A 19,967-nucleotide genomic window follows, 5' to 3' on the forward strand; every position below is an offset into this window, starting at 1 on the left:
GTTCCATTTGCTTGGGGGTGGGTGGAGTGTCTTCAGTTCCCCAGGTTTGCCCAGAAGCAGGGTGAATCAGCGGCTGCCCCAGCTCTGGCCTGGCTGCCTGGGGTTTGTTAGGAAGACAGCAGATCTGTGCAGAGTGACGGGAATCGCTGAGACACCAGGCCAGTTTCCTGTCTCCGCGGGTCAGGATGTGACCCCGGGCCCCCTCCCGGAATCCAGGCTCCAGCCTGCCTTCAGGGACCCAGTGAGATAGAGCCCCTGCCCAACAGCCCCCTGGTCTGTCTGCCATGGATCTCTCTTCCCTGAGCCTGTTGGCTGACACAGCTCATGTACACCCACCCACAGGAAATCTGAGGATTCGGAGGCTATGCCTGGGTGGACAGGGAAGCTGTTTCTGTGTGCCAGAGTTTGAAGAAGGCAGCCAAAGGTCGGGAGGGCTTGCGCTGGTTGTTGAGGCCAGCTCATGTTTCTGGCCTCTAGATCTTTACTTGTGCAGTGCCCCCTGCCTAGTAATGCCCTTCACCTCTCCCCTCTGTCTGGCTAGACACCCAGAGCCTTTCACTAATCCCCCTTTCCCTCCATGGCCTGTGTGCCCCCCACTGCCAATCCCATCACTCAGTACCAGGGCTGCTGATACCTGCTTCTACCTCCCCTGGCTTGAGAGTAGTTCAAGGGCAGAGATCGGGTCTGCTTTCTCTCTGCACTGTCAATGCCTACACAGGCTGGGTACAGAGCAGTGTGTATGGGGGGCGGGGGTGGACTCTCAGGCTGTGGACCTGATTCCTAGGGCTACACGGGGAGGGAGGTGCCTTCCATGTCACAGCATAGGGTCTAGTGAGATCATGGGCCCTTGGGGCAGGAAGGCCAGGACCACCTGGTGGGGAGGCCCAGCTCTATCAGGTTGGACCTCAGTTTCTCCCTCTGAAAAGAGATTCATGGCCCCTGCTTTAGCTAACTGTAGCGATAACCTTTGGGAATCAAATTAGTTGACTGATGTGAAGATGTTCTGGAAACTATAGCATGCCCAGCAAGAAGAGGGTCTTGGAGGCCAAAGAGGAGCCATTATAACCACAATAAGTGGAGCTACAATAAGATGAGTGGTCACTTTGGGCAGGCCTGCCCTCAATATTTGCCTGCCCTACCCCACTGGATTCTTACAAAGTCCCCGTGAGGGAGATAATATTATTGTCCCCATATTTCCTGTGGAAAGCCAGGGCCTAGAGAGGCAGCTCAAGGCCATGCTGCTGTAAGTTGGGAAGCCAAAGTTCAATCCAAAGACTGTCTGGCTCCAGAGCCCATGTTCTTAACTGTGTGTAGGGGATCCCTGGGTGGCTCAGCAGTTTAGCATCTGCCTTTGGCCCAGGGTGTGATCCTGGAGACCTGGGATCGAGTCCCGCATCAGGCTCCCTGCATGGAGCCTGCTTCTCCCTCTGCCTGTGTCTCTGTCTCTGTCTCTCTCTCTCTGTGTCTCTCATGAATAAATAAATAAAATCTTTAAAAATAAATAAATAAACAAATAAAAACCAGATGTTCCATGGACTGAATTCTCTGAAAGAGGCAGAGGATGATGGGAGGTTCTGTTGTCATGAGCTCCAGGATGACATGAGTTATACTGGCATTCTCCTATGCCCCTAAAAACCCTCCAATGACTCTTACTGCCCACAGGATAAAGACCAAACTCCTTAATATACAGTGACAGGGCCTTTGCATCTCCCTGGTCCTGCCCCATGGTGAACTGTAAGTTTCTGCCACTGTGAGCCCCATTTGGACCCACAGTCCTCTCAGCCTGGGCATTCACTCTGCCCTCTGTTCTCCTCTACTTTCTCCTTCACCCCATGAGCTCCTGGCCACCCGAGTGTTGTTTCCTTCAGGAAGACCTGTCTAATCCCACAGCAGCTGCAGTACCTCTGCCCTGTGCTCCCCGAGAAAGCACCAATCCCCTAGATCCTGGCTGGCTGTCTATACATAGGCTTCCCATAGACTCAGGCACTTGGCAGGGGGCTTTTCTCTGACTCTGGCCTGTTATTGAGTAATTAGGGTGGGGGAATCCCAGGCACCCAGAGGAGGCACAGAGACTGGGTCATCAGAACAGAGTGAACTTACAGAGGGCAATCTTAGGTTCCATATCATTAACCAAACTTGAAAAAAAAGACAATGGCTATGGAAACCATGTAACGTGTGCCTGGTGCTATCTCAGTTTGGGGGTTATCAAGGCCCACAGTCCTGGTGGCAGGCAGGGCGGTGGGGAGCAGGCCCCCCGATATTGGTGGTCTGTGCACTGTCTTATCACCACACAAATGTAGGGCAACTCAACAGTTTCAGGGGCAGCTTGGCTATAGGTTTGCTGAGCTGACGCCACTAAATTGCTATCAGGACCTGATGCCACACCAGCCAGGTGTGGCCACCAGCCCAGGCAGGCCAGATGCTGCCAGAACACGGATCTCCTGGGGAGCCAGGTGATAGCTGAGCTCATGGTCTTCTGGAATCTAGTGTGATCTCTGGCCTTGGGCATGTTGGCTTCACCTCTCTAGTCTCACCTCAGTTTCCTCCTCCTCCAAGAAGTGGGGGTACTAACAGACTCTGACAGATGGGCCCTTGGGAGGCTTCATATATGGATGATATTGAACTCCATTCCTGGCTCTTAGTAGATCCCTAATAGTACCTAGCACATAGTAAGCCTCTCGTAGAATCCAGCACACAGTGAGCCTGGGGCAGAAGCTAGCACATAGTAAGCACTCAGTGAGTTATTATCATTAGGAGGAACTTAGACTAGGGCTGGACCCCAGTAGGGATGGCGGTCTGCAAGGGGACATCACTGGCTTCCGATCTCTGTGGGCTGCCTGGCCACGTCACAGTTGTTCAGTGGGGGAAATTTGAGCTCAGTGAGGGAAGCACTTGTTCAAAATCCAAGCTGCCTAGAGGGGAGCTCATTTCCCTGAGAAGCAGCAAGCTCCCCACCATTGCAGGTGCACAGGTGACAGCACACCTGGTCCGTTCCACCACTCACCTGGCTCTTCTCCATCCAGTTATTGGCCAAACCCAGCCCTTCCCACCTGGGTCTTATGGCATCCAGAAGACCTCCATGATGCCAACCCCAGAAATGCCATCCCTTACTGGCCCTGGGAGATGCCGACATCTCCCTGCTGGTGGTGGCTCTGTTGAGGACGTCGACCACTGTTCCAGGGACAGCCACAAGGAAAGCTCCCCTCATCCCATTGGTCCTGTCTTTCTCTCCCCCAAACCCTGCCATCAGGCACTCACCCTTGAGGATTCCAGGAAGAGAATATGAACTTCCACGGTAGCATTGGGGACCTGAGCCACGCAGCCCTCAGAAACCTGACTTGTAATGTATGTCACCTCGGCGTCCACAGGCTGTAAGTCACAATGGATTGTTTCTGCAAGACCTGTTGGGGAAGCACAGCCCAGAGAGCACTAGATAAGAATAAGGTGGTGAAAATTACTCCCACTTTCTGAGGGCCTAGGGCTTGGCACTGGCTTAGGGCTATCTGCATCCCCACAAGGTAGATATCATATATCCATTCCATAGATAGAGAAACTAAGGCTTAGTAAGGAAAAGTCTCTTGCCCAATATCACAGTGAGACTAGGGGTAGGGGTGACAGATCAAATGCAGGATACCCCCAGTTAAATTTAAATAAATAAAAAACGATCAATTTTTATTTTTATTTATTTTTAAATAAGATTTTATTTATTTATTCATGAGAGACAAAGAGAGAGGCAGAGACACAGACAGAGGGAGAAGCAGACTCCATGAAGGGAGCCCGATGTGGGACTTGATCCCAGAACCCTGGGATCACATCCTGAACCAAAGGCAGACGCTCAACCACTGAGCCACCCAGGCATCCCAAAACGATCAATTTTTAAAAGTATAAGTGTATCCCAAATATTGCATGGGACATATTTATACTGAAAAAAAAACATTTTTAACTGTTTATCTGAAACTCAAATTTAACTGGGCATCCTATATTTTTACTTGCTATGTCTGGCAACCCTAGCTCACAGGCGCACACACTCCAAGCCTCCAGGCTGGTTCACTCTAAAGGGAGACGAGAGATAAGATCCAGAGAAGAAAGCCTCCCATCCTGGTCCTTGAGGAGGCTGGGAGGAATGGGGCCAAGGAGGGTTGAGAGCCTCCTGGCCCCAAGGGACAGAGCGAGCCAGAAGGGCGGCCTGGGTTCAGAGGGCGACAGTGGGAGGAGGCCTGGGCCGCAGAGCCTGCCCCTGGGCTGCCCGGAAACACAGGTCCTGAGGGAAGGGAATGGAATTTCACCCTGACCCAGCAGAGGAGGAAGAGGAAATGAGGCCCCTACACCTCGTCCTAAGGAATGTGCCAAGGAAGGGGGGGCTCCGGAGGAGGGAAGGAGGACAGAGAAAGGGAGACTGTTTGTAAGTTTGTGTCTCCATCTTGTCGCGCTCACTTCCTGTTTTCTTGGAGATCAAAGATGGGCGCGGAGGAGCTGGCCTCACGTCCAGCCGTCGCCAGCTCAGGGGATGGGGGTAGGGAGGCTCAGGCTATTGGGCTGTCTCTTTCCAAAGCCCGCCTCCCTGTGCTCAGGACCCCTTGAGGTCAGAGAAGGACTTAAGATGGCCGTCCCTGGCCACCGCCATGCCACCCGCCAGCAGCGCCTTGGGAGGGAGAAGTTCAGGACGAGGACGTTTGGCAGCCATGGAGGCCCAGGCCTTGTAACTCCTTGTCCTGGCCCTGTCCAGTATGTGGGTGTCACAGTGCAAGTGTCATGTGGCATTTTGAGTCAAGGCAAGGCCCCTGGAGCCAGGCCGACCTGGGTTTGAATCTCAGGCCTGAACTTCCTAGCTATGTGGCTTTAGTGAAGGATTTCACCACTTTGGGCTTCAGTTTCCTCATCTGTAAAAGGACAATTAGAACCCACATAACCCATTGAGGATGTTGGGAAGACTATGAGAACAGTTCTTTTGGTTACAATTATTTGATTGACTTCAGTAACTGGAGAAGAATGGACTGTCTTAGGGGGCAGGGGTGAAGTGGTGGGAAGGGGTGGTCTGCAGGTGAGAGACCTCTGATGGGGAGGACTCTGGAGCCTCAGGCCAGCAGACTTCCTCACCCCGACAGATGCAAGGGCTGACAGCATGTCCTGCTGTCCACCCCCTGGTGACTAAGCCCCTCAGGGCTCCCCACCCTCTCTCTCTTTCCCTATCAGCAAACACAGAACTCTCAGCTGCTACCTGGTCCAAACTCTTTCTATACAGATGGGGAAACTGAGGCCCAGAGAGGTGAGATGTGCTGGAGTCACATGGCACATGGCTGACCAGGCTGGGCCTCAGACCCACTTCTCTCCATATGACCTGGGGTCTGGTCTGCAGATTAGCTCAGTGCCTTCCTCCTTTCCTTAGGACTTTCCCTGCCCCCTCCCCAGACTTCCAGGAACCCCAGTTCCTCCTGGATTGCCTGGGCTGCCCAGGGCCACCTCCTCCATGCCGTCAGCAGGAGAGGCCATGGGCCTGCCCATTATGTAATGATCAGATAACAGGCCAGGCTGGGAGATCAGATAAGAGGTCCATTTATTTTGGGGCCTTTTCGAATCCTGGCTGCCCCCACCCCGCAGACGAGAATGGGGAGACAGGAGGGAGTATGACGCCCGGGCCTGTCTCCCGGAGCCAGAGGCGGGCCCAGACAGAGCTGAAAACAATCCCCTGGCACCAAGGGAAACGCCAGGGCCTCCCGGGACCCAGCTTGAAGGAGGCGCCGCTAGGGGCCTGGGTGATCTGGCCCGAGTGAGAGACCCAGGAGCCACCTCCCCACCTCTGTCCCCTTCCTCCTCTGCCCCCACCCATGAGCACAGAGCCACCTCGGGGCTTTCCACGTGGGGCACCCCAGCACCTTGAAAGGCCACAGAGAACAATGGTCAAGGAAAGCAACTCCAGAGCCAGACAGCCTGGGTCAAATCCCAGCTCTCCCTCTCAAAACGATGGTCACCTTGAGCAAAAGCCTAACTTCTCTGGGCCTCAGTTTCTCCATTTGCAAAACAGCTTCTATCATGCTTCCTGAGAGCCAGGCACTGTTTTGAGGCCTTACATGAATTCATTCATTTGATCCTTGCAGCAGCCATACACATGGGTACTGTTATTGTAACCATCTGACGCCTGGGGAGACAAGATCCTCCAGGTATAAGAATTTGCTACAAGAAATTGCCTGAGGCTGCCCCGCTATTAAGTGTCAGTGTCTGTACTTGAACCAGGCGATCCGGTTCTTGCACACAGGATCCACCTCGCAGCTGTGTGTCTGCCAGGGCAGAGCCTTTCACAGGCTTTTTCTCTTCTTCACTCACCCAGCTATCCAACCATCCTTTGCTCCTTTCAGGGTCCCATTCCAGCCTCCCGGATGGCCCAACTTCCAGCCCAGCCACCCCCAGCGAGGCCTCAAGGCTCCCTTCTCCAGTCTTCCCTGAGGCTCCTCAGTGCCTGCAGGGACAACTCCACACTCCACAACCTAATGTGGAATTAAGAAGTGCAGGGACCTGGGACGCCTGGGTGGCTCAGAGGCTGAGGATCTGACTTCAGCTCAGGACGTGGTCCTGGAGTCCCACATCGAGTCCCACATCCGGCTCCCCTTGAGGAGCCTGCTTCTCCCTCTGCCTAAGTCTCTGCCTCTCTCTGTATTTCATGAATAAATAAATAAAAGCTTAAAAAAAAAAAGAAATGCAGGGATCTGATCGATACCAAGGTTCAGATCCCGATCCTGCCAACTTCCAGCTTCTTTCCTGTGCCTCAGTGTTATTATCTGTACAATGGGTATGGTGGCAATCACAATAGCTTCCTCATCGAGTTGCTGAGACTGTGCAGATGACAGCTGCATGGCACCCAGGGGACCCATGATGCATGAGGTGGCTCGGGCCCGGCAGCTGTTTTCATGAGTACTTACGCCCATTGGGCAGAGGTGAGCTTCTCCTCCAAACACACCTCATTCCCTGCAGCTGCCCTGCTCTTTCCCAGACCAGTGGTCTTCCTTTACTTGACCTCTTGGTCAACTTCTATTCAACCTTCAAAGCCCTATTGTGAAAGTCTTCTCGTCGGAACCAATCCAGTGGCACTCTAGCTGGGAGGGCCAGTGTTGGGGACAAGAAGGGGACCAAACCTCATTGTCCCTCAGGCAGTATTTTGCAGTGGTTAGAATCAGGGTGCAAACCCCAGCTGCTCATTTCTGGGCTGTTACTTGGGCAAATTTCTTCGCCTGCCTATGCCCCAGGCTCCTCAGCTGTGAAATGGGGGAGACAAGTGTCTACTTCACTGGGCTTTTGTGAAGGTTAAATCTGATGGTACCCATCAGGTCTAGAGCATTGTGTGTGTGGCAGAGAGAGGGTGCTGAATCAGTGTCAGCAGTAACATTTGTCTCTTCACCCCCATCCTGGTCCCAGGTACGAAGTCAGCTCAGCCCAGGATGATGGTCTTCTTCAGCCTCCAGGGCTGATGTCCCAGTGCCAGGGCTGGAGCCAGGTCTTAGTGTCACTCTCTGTCTGGCTGAGACAAGAGAGAATCTCAACGGTCCTGTCTCCACTGTCCCCGGGGTCTCATCCTCTCCTGGCTCACACAGCTCCTCTTTTACCTCCTGGCAAATGGGAAGCTGCTCTGGAGTGTGGGCTCGAAGAGATGGATATTTGTTGTCTCTGTCCCATGTCACTCGCCTCTCTGGAGAGGCCCAGATCCCCACACAGGTGGCAGGTACCACAGGGCTCCAAGTCCCGCCTCTGCCCCATCCTCCAGTGAAGCCTTGTCCACACCAGAAATACTCTGATCCCAGCCACCCAACATGGGCCTCAAATTCCAGCACCCCTACACTTCTGGGACTCTATCCAAGTGAAATACTCCAAAATACAGGAAGAGATGCATGTACCAAAAATGTGCTTGGTGGTGGTATTTATAACTAGCCTTATTGGGGAAACCACCTAAATATTCAACAATAAGGGATTCATTAGACAAACGACAGGATGGCACATTCAAGGGAAAGAATATTCTGGAACCATAGTGGGACAGTTATGGAGTCTACATGACAACATAGAAACCTTCTGGGTCATAAGAAGGGTACCCAAGATTCTCAAATATTGACCCATCTGCATTAAAGTTACCTTAAAAAGCTAGACAAAGGGGCACTTGGGTGGCTCAGTGGTTGAGCATCTACCTTCGTCTCAGGTCATAATGGCGGGGTCCTGGGATCGAGTCTCACATTGGGCTCCCGGCAGGAAGCCTGCTTCTCCTTCTGCCTGTGTCTCTGCCTCTCTGTGTGTGTCTCTCATGAGTAAATAAATAAAATCTTCAGAAAAAAAAAAAAAAAACTAGACGAAAACTAGTAGGCAACCCACCAGCATGCTAACAATGCCTATATTAATCAAAGAACTTGGGAAGTCATTTTCCCCCTTCTTATCTATGCTCTTTCAGGAGTAGTCTGAAGTGAATATGTAATTAAATTGCTCTTTAAAAATCTACATGTTTGTTCTTTGGGAAAAAAAAAAAAATACAGCATGGCAGAAAAGTGTGTCTTAGAGACAATTCCCTAGAGGAAGCTTGTGCTGATCAGGAACATCGAGATTGTCCCCATGTGTACCATGCACTGTTCCTATTTGATTCTGATAGAAATGGAGTCACTGCTGCTTCAGCACCCAACACTGTGTCCCAGACACCTGTCCACAGTAGTGTAGACACAGGGTCAGGTTTTTCTCCATTTCAGCCGCAGGGTATTTCACTAAAAAATAATTCATTTGCTAGGGCCTAGGCTGATGGGTTTTTGTTACAGGTACCTATGGATCATACAGGTCCTTACAGAGTTGGGCACGTGACTCCACAGGGCTGAAGGTTGAGCTGGTGCACAAATTAGGGTTTTGAGACATTCTGCCAAGTTGTATTCCCAGAAGGCTGGACTCCTTCTTGGACCTCTTTTTCACCCATTTTAACCTTCTCCAGCCTGACTGAGGATGCCTTGGTCACTTCCACCCCACTCCCAGCGTGAGGATCTCGGTTCCACACCCTGACCTGGGCCTCTGTCTGCCCTCCATGGGCCTCAGTTTCCCAGACTGTCACAGAGCTGGGCTGGATGGTTTGGAATGTCCTTGAACTGTATGACTACTGGGGTATTAGAACCTGCTCCCAGGAGCAAGCTGATAAATTATCAGGTTTTGTAATCTGCGATTAAACACAGCCATTGTGGGGATCCCTGGGTGGTTCAGCGGTTTGGCGCCAGCCTTTGGCCCAGGGCGCGATCCTGGAGTCCTGGGATCGAGTCCCGCGTCGGGCTCCCGGTGCATGGAGCCTGCTTCTCCCTCTGCCTGTGTCTCTGCCTCTCTATCTATCTATCTATCATTATGAATAAATAAAAAATCTTTAAAAAAATAAAAATAATAAAAAAATAAACACAGCCATTGTTAAAAATTAAATTGTGGGGCACCCTGATGGCTCAGTGGGTTAAGCGTTTGCCTTCAGCTCATGATCCTATGGTTCTGGGATCGAGCCCTGCGTTGGGCTCCCTGCTCAGCAGGGGAGTCTGCTTCTCCCTCTCTCTCTGCCCCTCTTTCTCTCTCTCTCAAGTAAATAAATAATATCTTTTTAAAAAAAATAAATTTTGGGGCACCTGGCTGGCTCAGTCAGTGGAGTATATGACTCTTGATCTCGGGGTTGTAGGTTTGAGCCCCACATTGGGTGTAGGGATTACTTAAAAATAAAATCTTAGGGGATTCCTGGGTGGCTCAGCGGTTTAGCGCCTGCCTTTGGCCTAGAGCATGGTCCTGGAACCCCAGGATCAAGTCCCACATGGGGCTCCTGCATGGAGCCTACTTTTCCCTCTGCCTGTGTCTCCACCTCTCTGTCTCTCTCTGTCTCTAATGAATAAATAAGTAAAATATTAAAAAAAATAAAATAAAATCTTAAAAAATTAAATTTTAGGGGCCCCTGGGTGGCTCAGTGGATGAGCATCTGCCTTTGGCTCAGATCGTGATCCCAGGTCCTGGGATCGAGTCCCACATCAGGCTCACTGCAGGGAAACTGTTTCTCCCTCTGCCTATGTCTCCGCCTCTCTCTCTGTTTCTCATGAATAAATAAATAAAATCTTTTAAAATAATTTAAGTTTTACAAGATTAAAAATAAATTACATTTTAAAAATGGTAATAAATGTCAAAACTCACTATTTCCTAGCTATTTTGCTCCATTTTTCTAAACCTATGCTCTTGAGGTCAGATGTCTGTTGCATCTGTGTGGCAAAGATACCAAAGGGTCTATGGACACCGCATCCCAACTGCAAGATTGGTGAGTTGGTAGCTTGCAATCAGCCATGTGAGAACATTAATACCCTGGACATTAACAAACACTATCCCCAACACCCTCCACCCCTGTTGTTAATTATTTGCCAGCACATCATTGCTTTCCATCCCGTAGAACCAGACCCTAAAGCTCTACACAGATCTTTCTCTGATGAGATGAAGAAGACAGTGTTATCAAGTTAGACACGTGGGGGAGGCAGGAGAAAGGGCAGCCTGGAGGCCTATCGTGGAGCCCAGGTAGGCTTCTGTCTAAGCTGTGTGAACCTGGCAGGTACAGCCTCTACTTCCTCTCCTGTGAAATGTGGAGATAAAGGCAGCCATCTTACCGGGTTTCGGGGAGCTCTATGGGGGTGGAGGGTGCGTATTACACATGCTTAGGAACCACAAGCCTAGGGTGAAATCTGTGCTCGGTCACTTAATGTCTGAGACAGTTTCCTGTGATCAGTAAGACAGGGGTAGGCGTTTAGAGACCAAGAACTAGGGGCTTTAAAGTCCACAGGTTGGGATCAGGTGGGGAGGGTGGCCACTGCTGTGCTCTTCCCCTACACTCTCTCCTCCCCACCCCCAGATCCTTTAGACAGTTTCTGGATGTGCCATAGATGAAGGGTGCCCACCGGGCTGTCCTGCAGAGTGGACACAGCGAGGCCGGCATGAGTGGGATGAGAGTGGGATGAAGGTCTGGGAGTCCCCAGCTCCTCATGGTCCCTCATCTGGTCACTTTTGGAAGGCCGCAGAACCATGACCACCTGGGAAAGCCCCCAGACAGAGAAGCCCCTGCAGAGCCCTGGGCCCGTGTCCCCACCCTGCAGCATCTTGAGGAAGAGAAAGTAAGTAGAGACAGAGGGAGAGCCCTATGTTCAAGAATGTTCTGGGAGCCGCTCAGGGGCCCTGGGGAGGTGAGAGGCAGGAATTTAAAGCAAATCATAAAGCCTCAATAACAACACAGAATCCTCCAGCCCGCTCTGGAGCTCGCTCTCTAAGCATGGCCTCACCACCGGCCCCCCAGCTGCCCCAGAGGAGTTCCGTTGCCATCCCTGCTCTGCTCAGAGGCCCAAAGGTAGTCCCCCCAACATCACACCAGGAGGAAGTAACCACGTGAGTTTTGAACCAAGAGCCTTAGTGCTGACTGCGAATCCACAGGCCCTCCTTCCCACGGGTTCCTCAGATGGGAACCTGAAGGCCCAGAGAGGGCAGGAGACCCTCCCCCGACTGCACACACTCTGCGACCTAGGCTTTCTGGGGAGAAACTAGACTTAGCTGGTAGGGCAGAGGCCAGAGGCCGGGATTAAGGCAATAACTCATCCCTTTATGCTTGAGACTTTTAGGGCTGAAAGTTCTCTATCTAGCCAAGACGGGATGGTGGGTACCCCCCTCTGGTGTCCAAGCCCCCCAGTACAGCCCCACTGGGCATGAGGTCAGGACCAGGAGAGATGCCGGGAGCACATGGGGCCGAGGGTCCCCCACCCCACCCCAGGGTCCCCCGACACCTACCTGTATGTCTGAGGCTGCAGATGGCCAGGAGTAGGGCGACGACCAGGGGAAGCGCGGTGCGGTCCATGCGGTCCACCAGGGGGTCTGCGCACGGGGCCTTATCCGGTGTCCAGGGGCAGGGCTGCGGGTGGGTGTGGGGGCCGGCGTGGGCGCGAGCGGGGACCCGAGGGGAACAGGCGGCCGGAGCGACGGCGTCCCCGCTCCAGCCTTCTGAGGTGGCGGCGGAGGGGTCAGGAGAAGTGGGCACAGGGGCGCCGGGCCGGCCGGGGGTCACGGCCAGAGGATGAGCAGGGCGGGGGTGCCGGGGCCTGGGGCGGTGGAGGCGGAGGCGGCAGCGGCAGGTCCGGGCCTGGGGATGCAGCTGGAGGCTGGGGGGTCTGACAGGCAGCGGTGGGGAGCTCCGGGCTCATCCAGGCCGGCCTGGGAGGCAGGAAATGCGCTTCCTTAGAGAAGGGGCCGGGCCAGGCGGCCTGCCAGGCGCGCAGAGGAAGTGCCACGGGCTTTGTCGCTGGGTGGGGGGCCCTCGGGCTGGGGGGGGAGTTGCGGGGCGGGGGGGGGGGGGGAGTGGGAGGGCCCAGGCTCCAGGCTGGTCTCCCTATGCACCCCACCCTCCCATCCCACCCCCTGAAGGGCCAGCTGCTGGGGCGCATCTGGCAGCCCCCAAAGCGCCGATGAAAATGATCACCCTAACAGCCCACCAAGGAGCCGTTCCAGGCCAGGCCCTGGCCAAGGAGGCCCAGGTGGAGCTTATAGTTCTTGAACTCAGTTGTCCCCATTCTGCAGATGAGAAAACAGAGGTCTGATGAGGTGAGATAATTGGCCCTGAAAGATGGATTTGATTAGGTGTCATCAAGCACCAAGCTTACATTAGCCTGCCACTGGCTTGTCGTTTCTTGCTTTGCAGGCAGGGAAACTAAGGCATGGGATACGGAAGGAACACTCCCAAGTGCCAGCTGGGGCTGAGAGGCCTCAGGGCCCAGGGAGGATAGGAAACACTAGGTCTGCCCCCTTCACGGGTGGAAAATCCTCCAGGGACAAAAGCCCCAGATGAAAAAGCCCCTGATGGCCTTCCTGAGGTCAGACGGCCCTGGATTCAAAGCCCTGCTCTCCTTACTCTGACCTTCAAGACCTCGAGCAAGTTTCCACAACCTTCCTCACTCTGTTTGTCAAGTGGGCACAATGGTGCCTTCCCAGCCATGCGGCTATGGGATCTGGGGAGGTCTGGGCACCAGGACAATGCGCTTAGGCCTGAACAGGAAGCACTCTCCCATGAGCCTGGGAGACAGTGTCAGAACTGGCCCTTAGTTCATTCTGCAAACAGTAAGTGCCAACTGTGTGCCCACATGGCGTTAGTCACAGGTGGCACCTGGGGGTCGGGTCAAGGGAGCCCAGAGGAAGCAGCCTGAACTGCCTGGCCTTTGAAGGACTTGGTGCGTGGGGGAGAGATGCAGAAGAAGGGGGTAAAGCGGGTCCGTTGGGCAGGGGACCAGCCCCAGCAAAGGCGCGATGCAGGAAGTGGTCGGACTGCTGTGGGACATGCAGGGGTGTGGTGGGGACAGGAAGGTTGGAGAGGCAGACTCTGGGCCGGGTTCTGGAGAGACGCCTTGAATGAAGGCCAAGGAATATCATGGAAGGTCCTGGAGCAGAAGCTGCTGGCTTGGAGAAGACAAATTGTGATATTTGCTGGCAGGACCCACAAACGGGATGAAGCCAGGAGGCCTTCCTTTTTATACTTGTCCTGGGTCCCAGATGGAGAAATGGAGGCCCAGGGAGGGAGGAGAAGGCAGGAGCCCTGGGTGCCTCTGGAGGGAGCAGAGCAGAAGTGTTTGTCCCTACAGGAGCTGATACAGGGGAGGGAAGGGCAGGTGTGGCTCCTTGGATGGGGACTGGGAGAAGGTTCGCTGTGGGGCCCTGGAGCCAGTTTCTAGCCAGTCATGCGTGCGGGGTCACAGGAGGCCCTCCATGCCCTGCAAGCAGGAAGGCTGTGGTGGGGAGGATGGGGCCATCCCGGGAGTGGCAGCTCCTCTACCTGTTCCTGTGGGTGCAGAGATGGGGGGTGGGCCCTTCAAGGCAAAGGGCAGGGATGATGGAGGGGGCTGGGAGGTTTCCCCGAGGCCCTCTGAACAGGGTCTGTACCCTGGGGGACAGTTAACCCGGCCTCAGGGGCCGAACACCCCAGTGCCCCAGGCCCCACCCTAGGCAGTCGGTGGCCTTATCAGCTCTGAATCCTCACAGCCACCCCTGGAGGCCAGTGACATTAAACCATTTACGGAAGAGGAACCCGAGGCTCCCTGAAGTTTACGTGACCCCCAGCAGGAAAGTGGAGACCTCAAGACTGCCTGGCTCCAAGCTCATCTCCTTCTCTGCTAAATGTGGAGCAGACCCATGTCGCCGTGGTTGTGGGTGTCACCGCGTGAGGGGTATCCAGGGCCATAGCAGGGACCCCATGGGAGGCCCTCCCCAAAACTTCCTCCTTCCCATTACCCACCCCCACTCCATGCTACACAATCCATCCCCACACACTTTATACACAAGATCCACTGGATTCTCTAGAAAGCAAGAGAGGCTATAGGCAGACCCAAGAAAGAACATACAGGAAGCTTCCAAAAATAGAAAAAACCTACAGGCAGTTAGAGGAGGGCCTGGAGCCCCAACCCCAGGAGGAAGGAGATTGGGACCCGCCCCCCTCCAACCGTGGAGAGGAGGTCACCCTGCAGCTCCCTAGCACCTCAGGCCTCCACTCCACGTTCTAGCCTGTGTGGAGTCATGTTGTCTCTCCACTTGACTAGAAGCCCCTTGAGGGGGCACTTTTTGTCTACACTGCAGGGTCCCCAGCACAGAACCCAGGACCCTTTGGGCCTTAAGATCTGTTTATTGAAAGCATGAAGTACCAGGAAGGTAAGGCAGGGGTGGAGGCCAAGGAGGCACAGGGCATTTGGGGTACAAAGGGGCAGGTCTCACTCATGTTCTCGAGTGGAAGAGGCCAGTCCTCCGTCTGGGTCATCTGTCCCTGGGAAGCTTGACAGTCATACGGTCTCACAGCTGGGGACAGACTTGGGGTTAACCACCTTTCATCTCTGTCTTGATGGACACATCTCTTATCTCTCCTCCCCCTCAGCCCTGCACAGATCACAGAGAGGAATGAGGAGGAGGAGGAAGAGTGGGAGGAGGACCGGGAGGAGGATTCATCCCTGCAGATTCACTGTGAGTTAGTGGCCTCCATGCACTGAAGGCTGCAGCCCTGACCAGGCCCTGTCCAGGCCAAGGGTGGTCATGGTCCACACTATGGTCCCTTGTGGTTCCCTTACAGCCTGTCCACACCTGGGTAAACAGATCCTTCATTAAATTCTCAAATTATCCCACTGGAGCGTGCCATCTGTTTCCTGCTGGGGCTCTGGCTGATACAGACGTTCTCAGGTGCCGCCTAGCCACACGCCAAAGAGACACATGGCCGATGGCCAGGGCCCTGTGTCCTGACTCCACAGTGGGCAGGTGCACAAATCCTGCTCCTTCCTCCTCCTGGCTTGCTGCGGGGCCAGGGCCACGGGAAGGGACAGAGCACGTCTACCCTGGCCACTAGCCACAGGAGGAATTTTAGGCAGTCCCCGGGGAGGCCCCCAGGCGGCTGTCTGTCTCCGGCACCGGCCTGGAGCCAGAGGCTGCTGAGAACATCAGGGATGACCCCACAAGGACAAGGGAGAAAGTGGGTAAACAGGAATGAGAGCACGGGACTGGGAGTCAGGGTGTCCAGGGTGTCACTCTGTCTTAGGCGGCCTCTGGTAAAACCTTTCTACATTCTGGATCTCAGTTTCTTTACCTGCACAATGGGAGGACAGCCTGAGCCTGGAAAAGCTCGAAGTCAAGATTCAGAATCACCCCGCTTGTCCAGCCCTGTGCCGAGAGCCAACTTACAGCCACCGAATAGGGTGACACTGTCGTGTGTCCATTTTACAGGGCAGGAAACAGACTCGGGCATGCGTGGCCACAGGACTGGGGAGAAGCAGAGGATAATTCAAATCTGGGCCCATATTTCCTCCTATAGCTTCCAGAACATTCCATCTTGGTGTTCTTCCCACCTCCCTGGTCACCTTATCTGCCCCCATGCTGGTTCCTCCTCATCCTCCCATGCTCGGCTCTTGGGCCTCTTCCTTTCTCTGTTTACACTCATTCCCAGGTCAGGTTTTGTTTTGTTTTGTTTTACCCCCAAGATTTTATTTATTTATTTATTTATTTATTTATTTATTTATTTATTTATTTATGAGACACACAGAGAGAGGCAGAGACACAGGCAGAAGGAGAAACAGGCTCCCCGCAAGGAGCCCGAAGTGGGACTCGATCCCGGATCCCGGGATCATGCCCTGAGCCAAAGGCAGACACTTAACCACTGAGCCACCCAGGCGCTCCCCAGGCCAGGGTTTCACAAACCTTTGAGACCATGCAGTTGTGTCCCAACACAAACCCTGGGACTTGGGCTCCGACAGTTGTAATGTTTTGTGGACGTGTATATATGCCCTTATGATGCTTATCCCTCTTGTCTCGTTTCCTTTCAAATACTGATCACAAGCCACTCTATTGATTTCATGACCCACCAGTGGGTCTTGGCCATAAAATACCATGCCTTAGTTCCCTGCCACTCCAAGTGTGGGCTTAGGATCTCCCGAGAGCTTCTCTCCAGCTCTGACCCAGAGACTTGCTGGCTCAGAGCCTGCATTTTTCTCAAGACCCCCCGGGCATCCGTGGACACTTTAAATTTGAGAAGTGCTGTTCTGGGTGCCCTCATCCAAGTAAATGGCTTTAAGTACCATCTCTATATACTGATGGCTTTCTACTTCCAGCCAGAACTCTCCCCCAGGCTCCAGGCTCCTGGACGTCAAATAAGCAGCTCAGACGTCATGCATCCCAAACCACATGCTGTTGGTTCTTCTGCCAACCCCTCCTGCCTCAGTGTCTCCATCTGAGACCATAACAGATTCCCTCCTCTCATTGCTCAAGCCCTGAGGTGGACGTTGACTCTCACTCCCCCTGCCCATCCAACCTACAAGCGAATCTTGTCGGTGGCTCACCCAATTTCCCAGTGTTCGTGGGGTCCCACCACAGCTACCACCCTGGCCACCACCAGCACCTCCTAGAATATTGCAGTCACCTCCTTACAGAGTTTCCTTCCTGCCACGCTTACCCCAGCCCATTCTGCACACAGTAAAGGGAGGCAGTTGAAGTTGAGCCAAGTTCCATCCTCCTGCTCAGCACCCATCTTGGGTCACCATCTCACTCAGTGTAAAAGCCAGAGCCCCTCAAATGGCCAGCTAGGTTTCACCTGTCCCATCTCCAACCTCGCCTTCTGCTCTGCTCTATCTTGTTCCCCAAACTCCAGCCAAACTGGCCTCCTTGCTGTTCCTGGAATGTGCCAGGCACACACACACCCCAGGGCCTTTGCACTTGCCAGTCCCTCTTCCCCTAGATAACCACAGGGCTTTAAGTCACAGATCAAATGTCCCATGGTCAGTGAGGACTTCCCTGACCATGGCATTCAAAATAGCCCCCTCCCCACATCAGCAATTATTCTCCATCTGACACGCTATATATTGTGTGTGTTTGTTTTTGTTTTTGTTTTGTTGTTTTGTCTGTCTCCACCTCTAGAAGTTCCATGAGGGCACAGGCCTTGCTTTGTTCACTGCCCAATACCCATCACTTCAAATAGTGCCTGGCCTGTGGGAGGTGTTTGAGAAGTACTGATAAAATAAATGAATGGGCTAGCAGCTCAAGGTTGCAGCTCAAGGTTGTGATTCTGAGGCCTCAGGGTGTGGGTGTTGGAGGCATTCTGAGCCCAAGGACAGAGTCTCTGAGAGGGAGAATTTTCTCCATGGGGACATGGTGGTCACGAGGGTCAGTGGTACTGCCAGACTCTGCTCTGTTCTAGAAGAGAGAAGTCCCTCAGATTCTCCTTCTCATTCCCCAAGGACAGGTACCTGCCTTTCTGTTGGCCTTTCTGACGAAATCTGGCCCCAGGGTCCAAAGAACCCTTGATGACCACCTAGGAGGCAGGAGAATTCACTGGGTCAGGATTCTAGAACCTCTAAGTTGTAAGTCTCAGAGTGCATAGAAAGAAAGGTGAGGCCCACGGAGGAGAGAGACTCACCCAGCACTCCTTGAACCATAGAGGGCAACACAGGCAGGAGACACTGCACCAGAGGACTGAGAAGGGGGCAGAAGCAGGAGAAGCAGGTGAGGCTCTAGCCCAGTACCCCTGCCTTGCTGTGTGGCCTGGGGCAAGTCATACAACCTCCCTGGGTCAGCTTCCCCCATAAGGAAGCCCTGAGCTCACAGGCTGCACATGTGCAGTAGGGCCCTGGCCCCCACCCCTCCGAAGCCCCCCCACCGTGGAGCCGCCAGGCCTTCCTGTTTACTCCAGGCCCCTCTTGAGGCTGGGAGGCGGCAGTCTTGGCCTCCTCTGCTCCCTGCTTCCTTCCTCTCCCACTTCAGTGCCTCTGGCCAGGCCCTCAGGGCCCTCCAGGCCAAGACTTGGGGGCGCAGTCCAGGGGGGGCATCTGAGGCCATCACCCCCGCCGAGTATTCTCTCTCTCTCTGAGATCCTAAGGTCTCTGGCTGGTCAGAATGTTCCGGCACTTTGGGACAAGCCATTGCCTGGAGCATCCCTAGAGACGCAAAGAGTGTGACATTTATGACTGTCTCCTGCCTGGTCCTGATGCCACGCCCACCTCCCAGCCCACAGGAGCCCAGGAGCGGGTGACCTTGGAGATGTCCCCTGCTCCCCGCCCTTGGACCAGCAGCCCAGCCTCACTGCCCAGACCAGCCCTGCTGAAGCAGAATGAGCTTTCTAAGCAGAAGCGGGAGATTTACGTGCACTTGTAGTCTGGGCGCCCCACAGTCCTGGCCTTCCTGAGGGATGCCCGGGTGGCTCAGTGGGCAAAGCGCCTGCCTTCAGCTCAGGTCCTGATCTCAGGGTCCCGGGATCGAGATCGAGCCCCGTGTTGGGCTCCCTGCTCAGCAGGGAATCTGCTTCTCTCTCTGCCTCTCCCCTGCTCATGTTCTCTCTCTCTTTCAAATAAACAAAATGAAAAAAATAAAAAAGGCTCTACTGAGCCTCACTTCTTAGGTGTTCTTGCCCCAGAGGCTGAGCCTGAATCTATGAAGCTTTACAACTAACTTCCAGTGTACAAGAAATTTAGGGGATGGAGGAGCAAGCCGGATGACACCAGGAGGAAGCAAAGGCTGAATCTGGAAGGAGTTTTCTGCAGGACAGCTGGTGCCTCCACAGGCTGTTGTGACAGCCATTCCAGGCTGAAAGAGGTCTGACAGATGATTGCAACCAAGTGCATGTGTGATCCCGGGTTTACCCTGATTTGAACAAAGACCCATCTTGGGGACAATTGGGCAAAACTGCACGTGAGCCGATTATCCTATATTACGAAATTATCATTAACTTAGTATTATTGGGGACACTGGGTGGCTCAGTGATTGAGTGTCTGCCTTTGGCTCGGGGTGTGATCCCGGGATCTAAGATGGAGTAACATGTTGGGCTCCCTGCACGGAGCCTGCTTCTCTCTCTGCCTGTGTCTCTGCCTCTCTCTCTGTGTCTCTCATGAATAAATAAATCTTAAAAAAAAACCAAAACCAAAAACTTAGTATTATTGAAACTCTGAGCTGCAGTTATGTAGGAAGATGCTCTTATTCTTCAGAATCATACTTCAGGGGTGAAGTTTTTCTCGTATCTAATTTACTGTAAATACTTGGTGGAAAGCAAAACAATAATGAAGGGAATATAGGGAAATATAAGTTACTAAATGTTGGTGACAGGTGTTATATTATTTCCTCCAATTTTCTGTTCGAAAATTTAAAAAAAAATAGTTTTTCAAGTTTTTTATTTATTTATTTATTTTTTATTGGAAAGGGAGTGGAGTGGGAGAGGCATGGAGGGGCAGAGGGAGAAAGAGAGGGAAAGAATCCTCAAGCGGACTCCCCACTGAATGTGGAACCAGACACAGGGCTCGATCCCACAACCCTTAGATCATGACCTGAGCTGACATCAAGATTCAGATGCTTAACCAACTAAGCCACCCAAGCACCCTCCCTCCCCCAAGAAAACCTCTTTCTGAGCCTCCCATGACCCTTAGGGGAGAGATTAGATACTTGGTTCAGCCTTTAAGGCCCTGCAAATCTGG

At 53.4% G+C, this 19,967-nt stretch overlaps 1 protein-coding gene and 1 long non-coding RNA gene across 2 annotated transcripts in view; both read right to left on the reverse strand.

Annotated features, from left to right (window-relative positions):
• Positions 1–12,231, reverse strand: part of ENG (endoglin) — a 31,464-nt gene extending 19,233 nt beyond the window's left edge. The window contains exons 1-2 of the mRNA XM_077850764.1: positions 11,788–12,231; positions 3,259–3,401 (exon numbers count right to left, since the gene is read on the reverse strand). Coding sequence (XP_077706890.1) covers positions 3,259–3,401; positions 11,788–11,854 — 210 coding nt within the window. The 5' untranslated portion in view covers positions 11,855–12,231. The remainder of the gene's footprint in view (positions 1–3,258; positions 3,402–11,787) is intronic.
• Positions 12,232–14,639: 2,408 nt separating this feature from the next.
• LOC144285570 (uncharacterized) lies at positions 14,640–19,670 on the reverse strand. The gene is made up of 3 exons (XR_013353840.1): positions 17,924–19,670; positions 17,748–17,818; positions 14,640–14,907 (listed from the first exon to the last, which is right to left on the reverse strand). It is a non-coding gene; the product is annotated as an uncharacterized LOC144285570 (long non-coding RNA).
• Positions 19,671–19,967: the final 297 nt, after the last annotated feature.

Source organism: Canis aureus, chromosome 16 (genome assembly GCF_053574225.1).
Source record: "Canis aureus isolate CA01 chromosome 16, VMU_Caureus_v.1.0, whole genome shotgun sequence".
Lineage (NCBI taxonomy): Eukaryota > Metazoa > Chordata > Mammalia > Carnivora > Canidae > Canis > Canis aureus.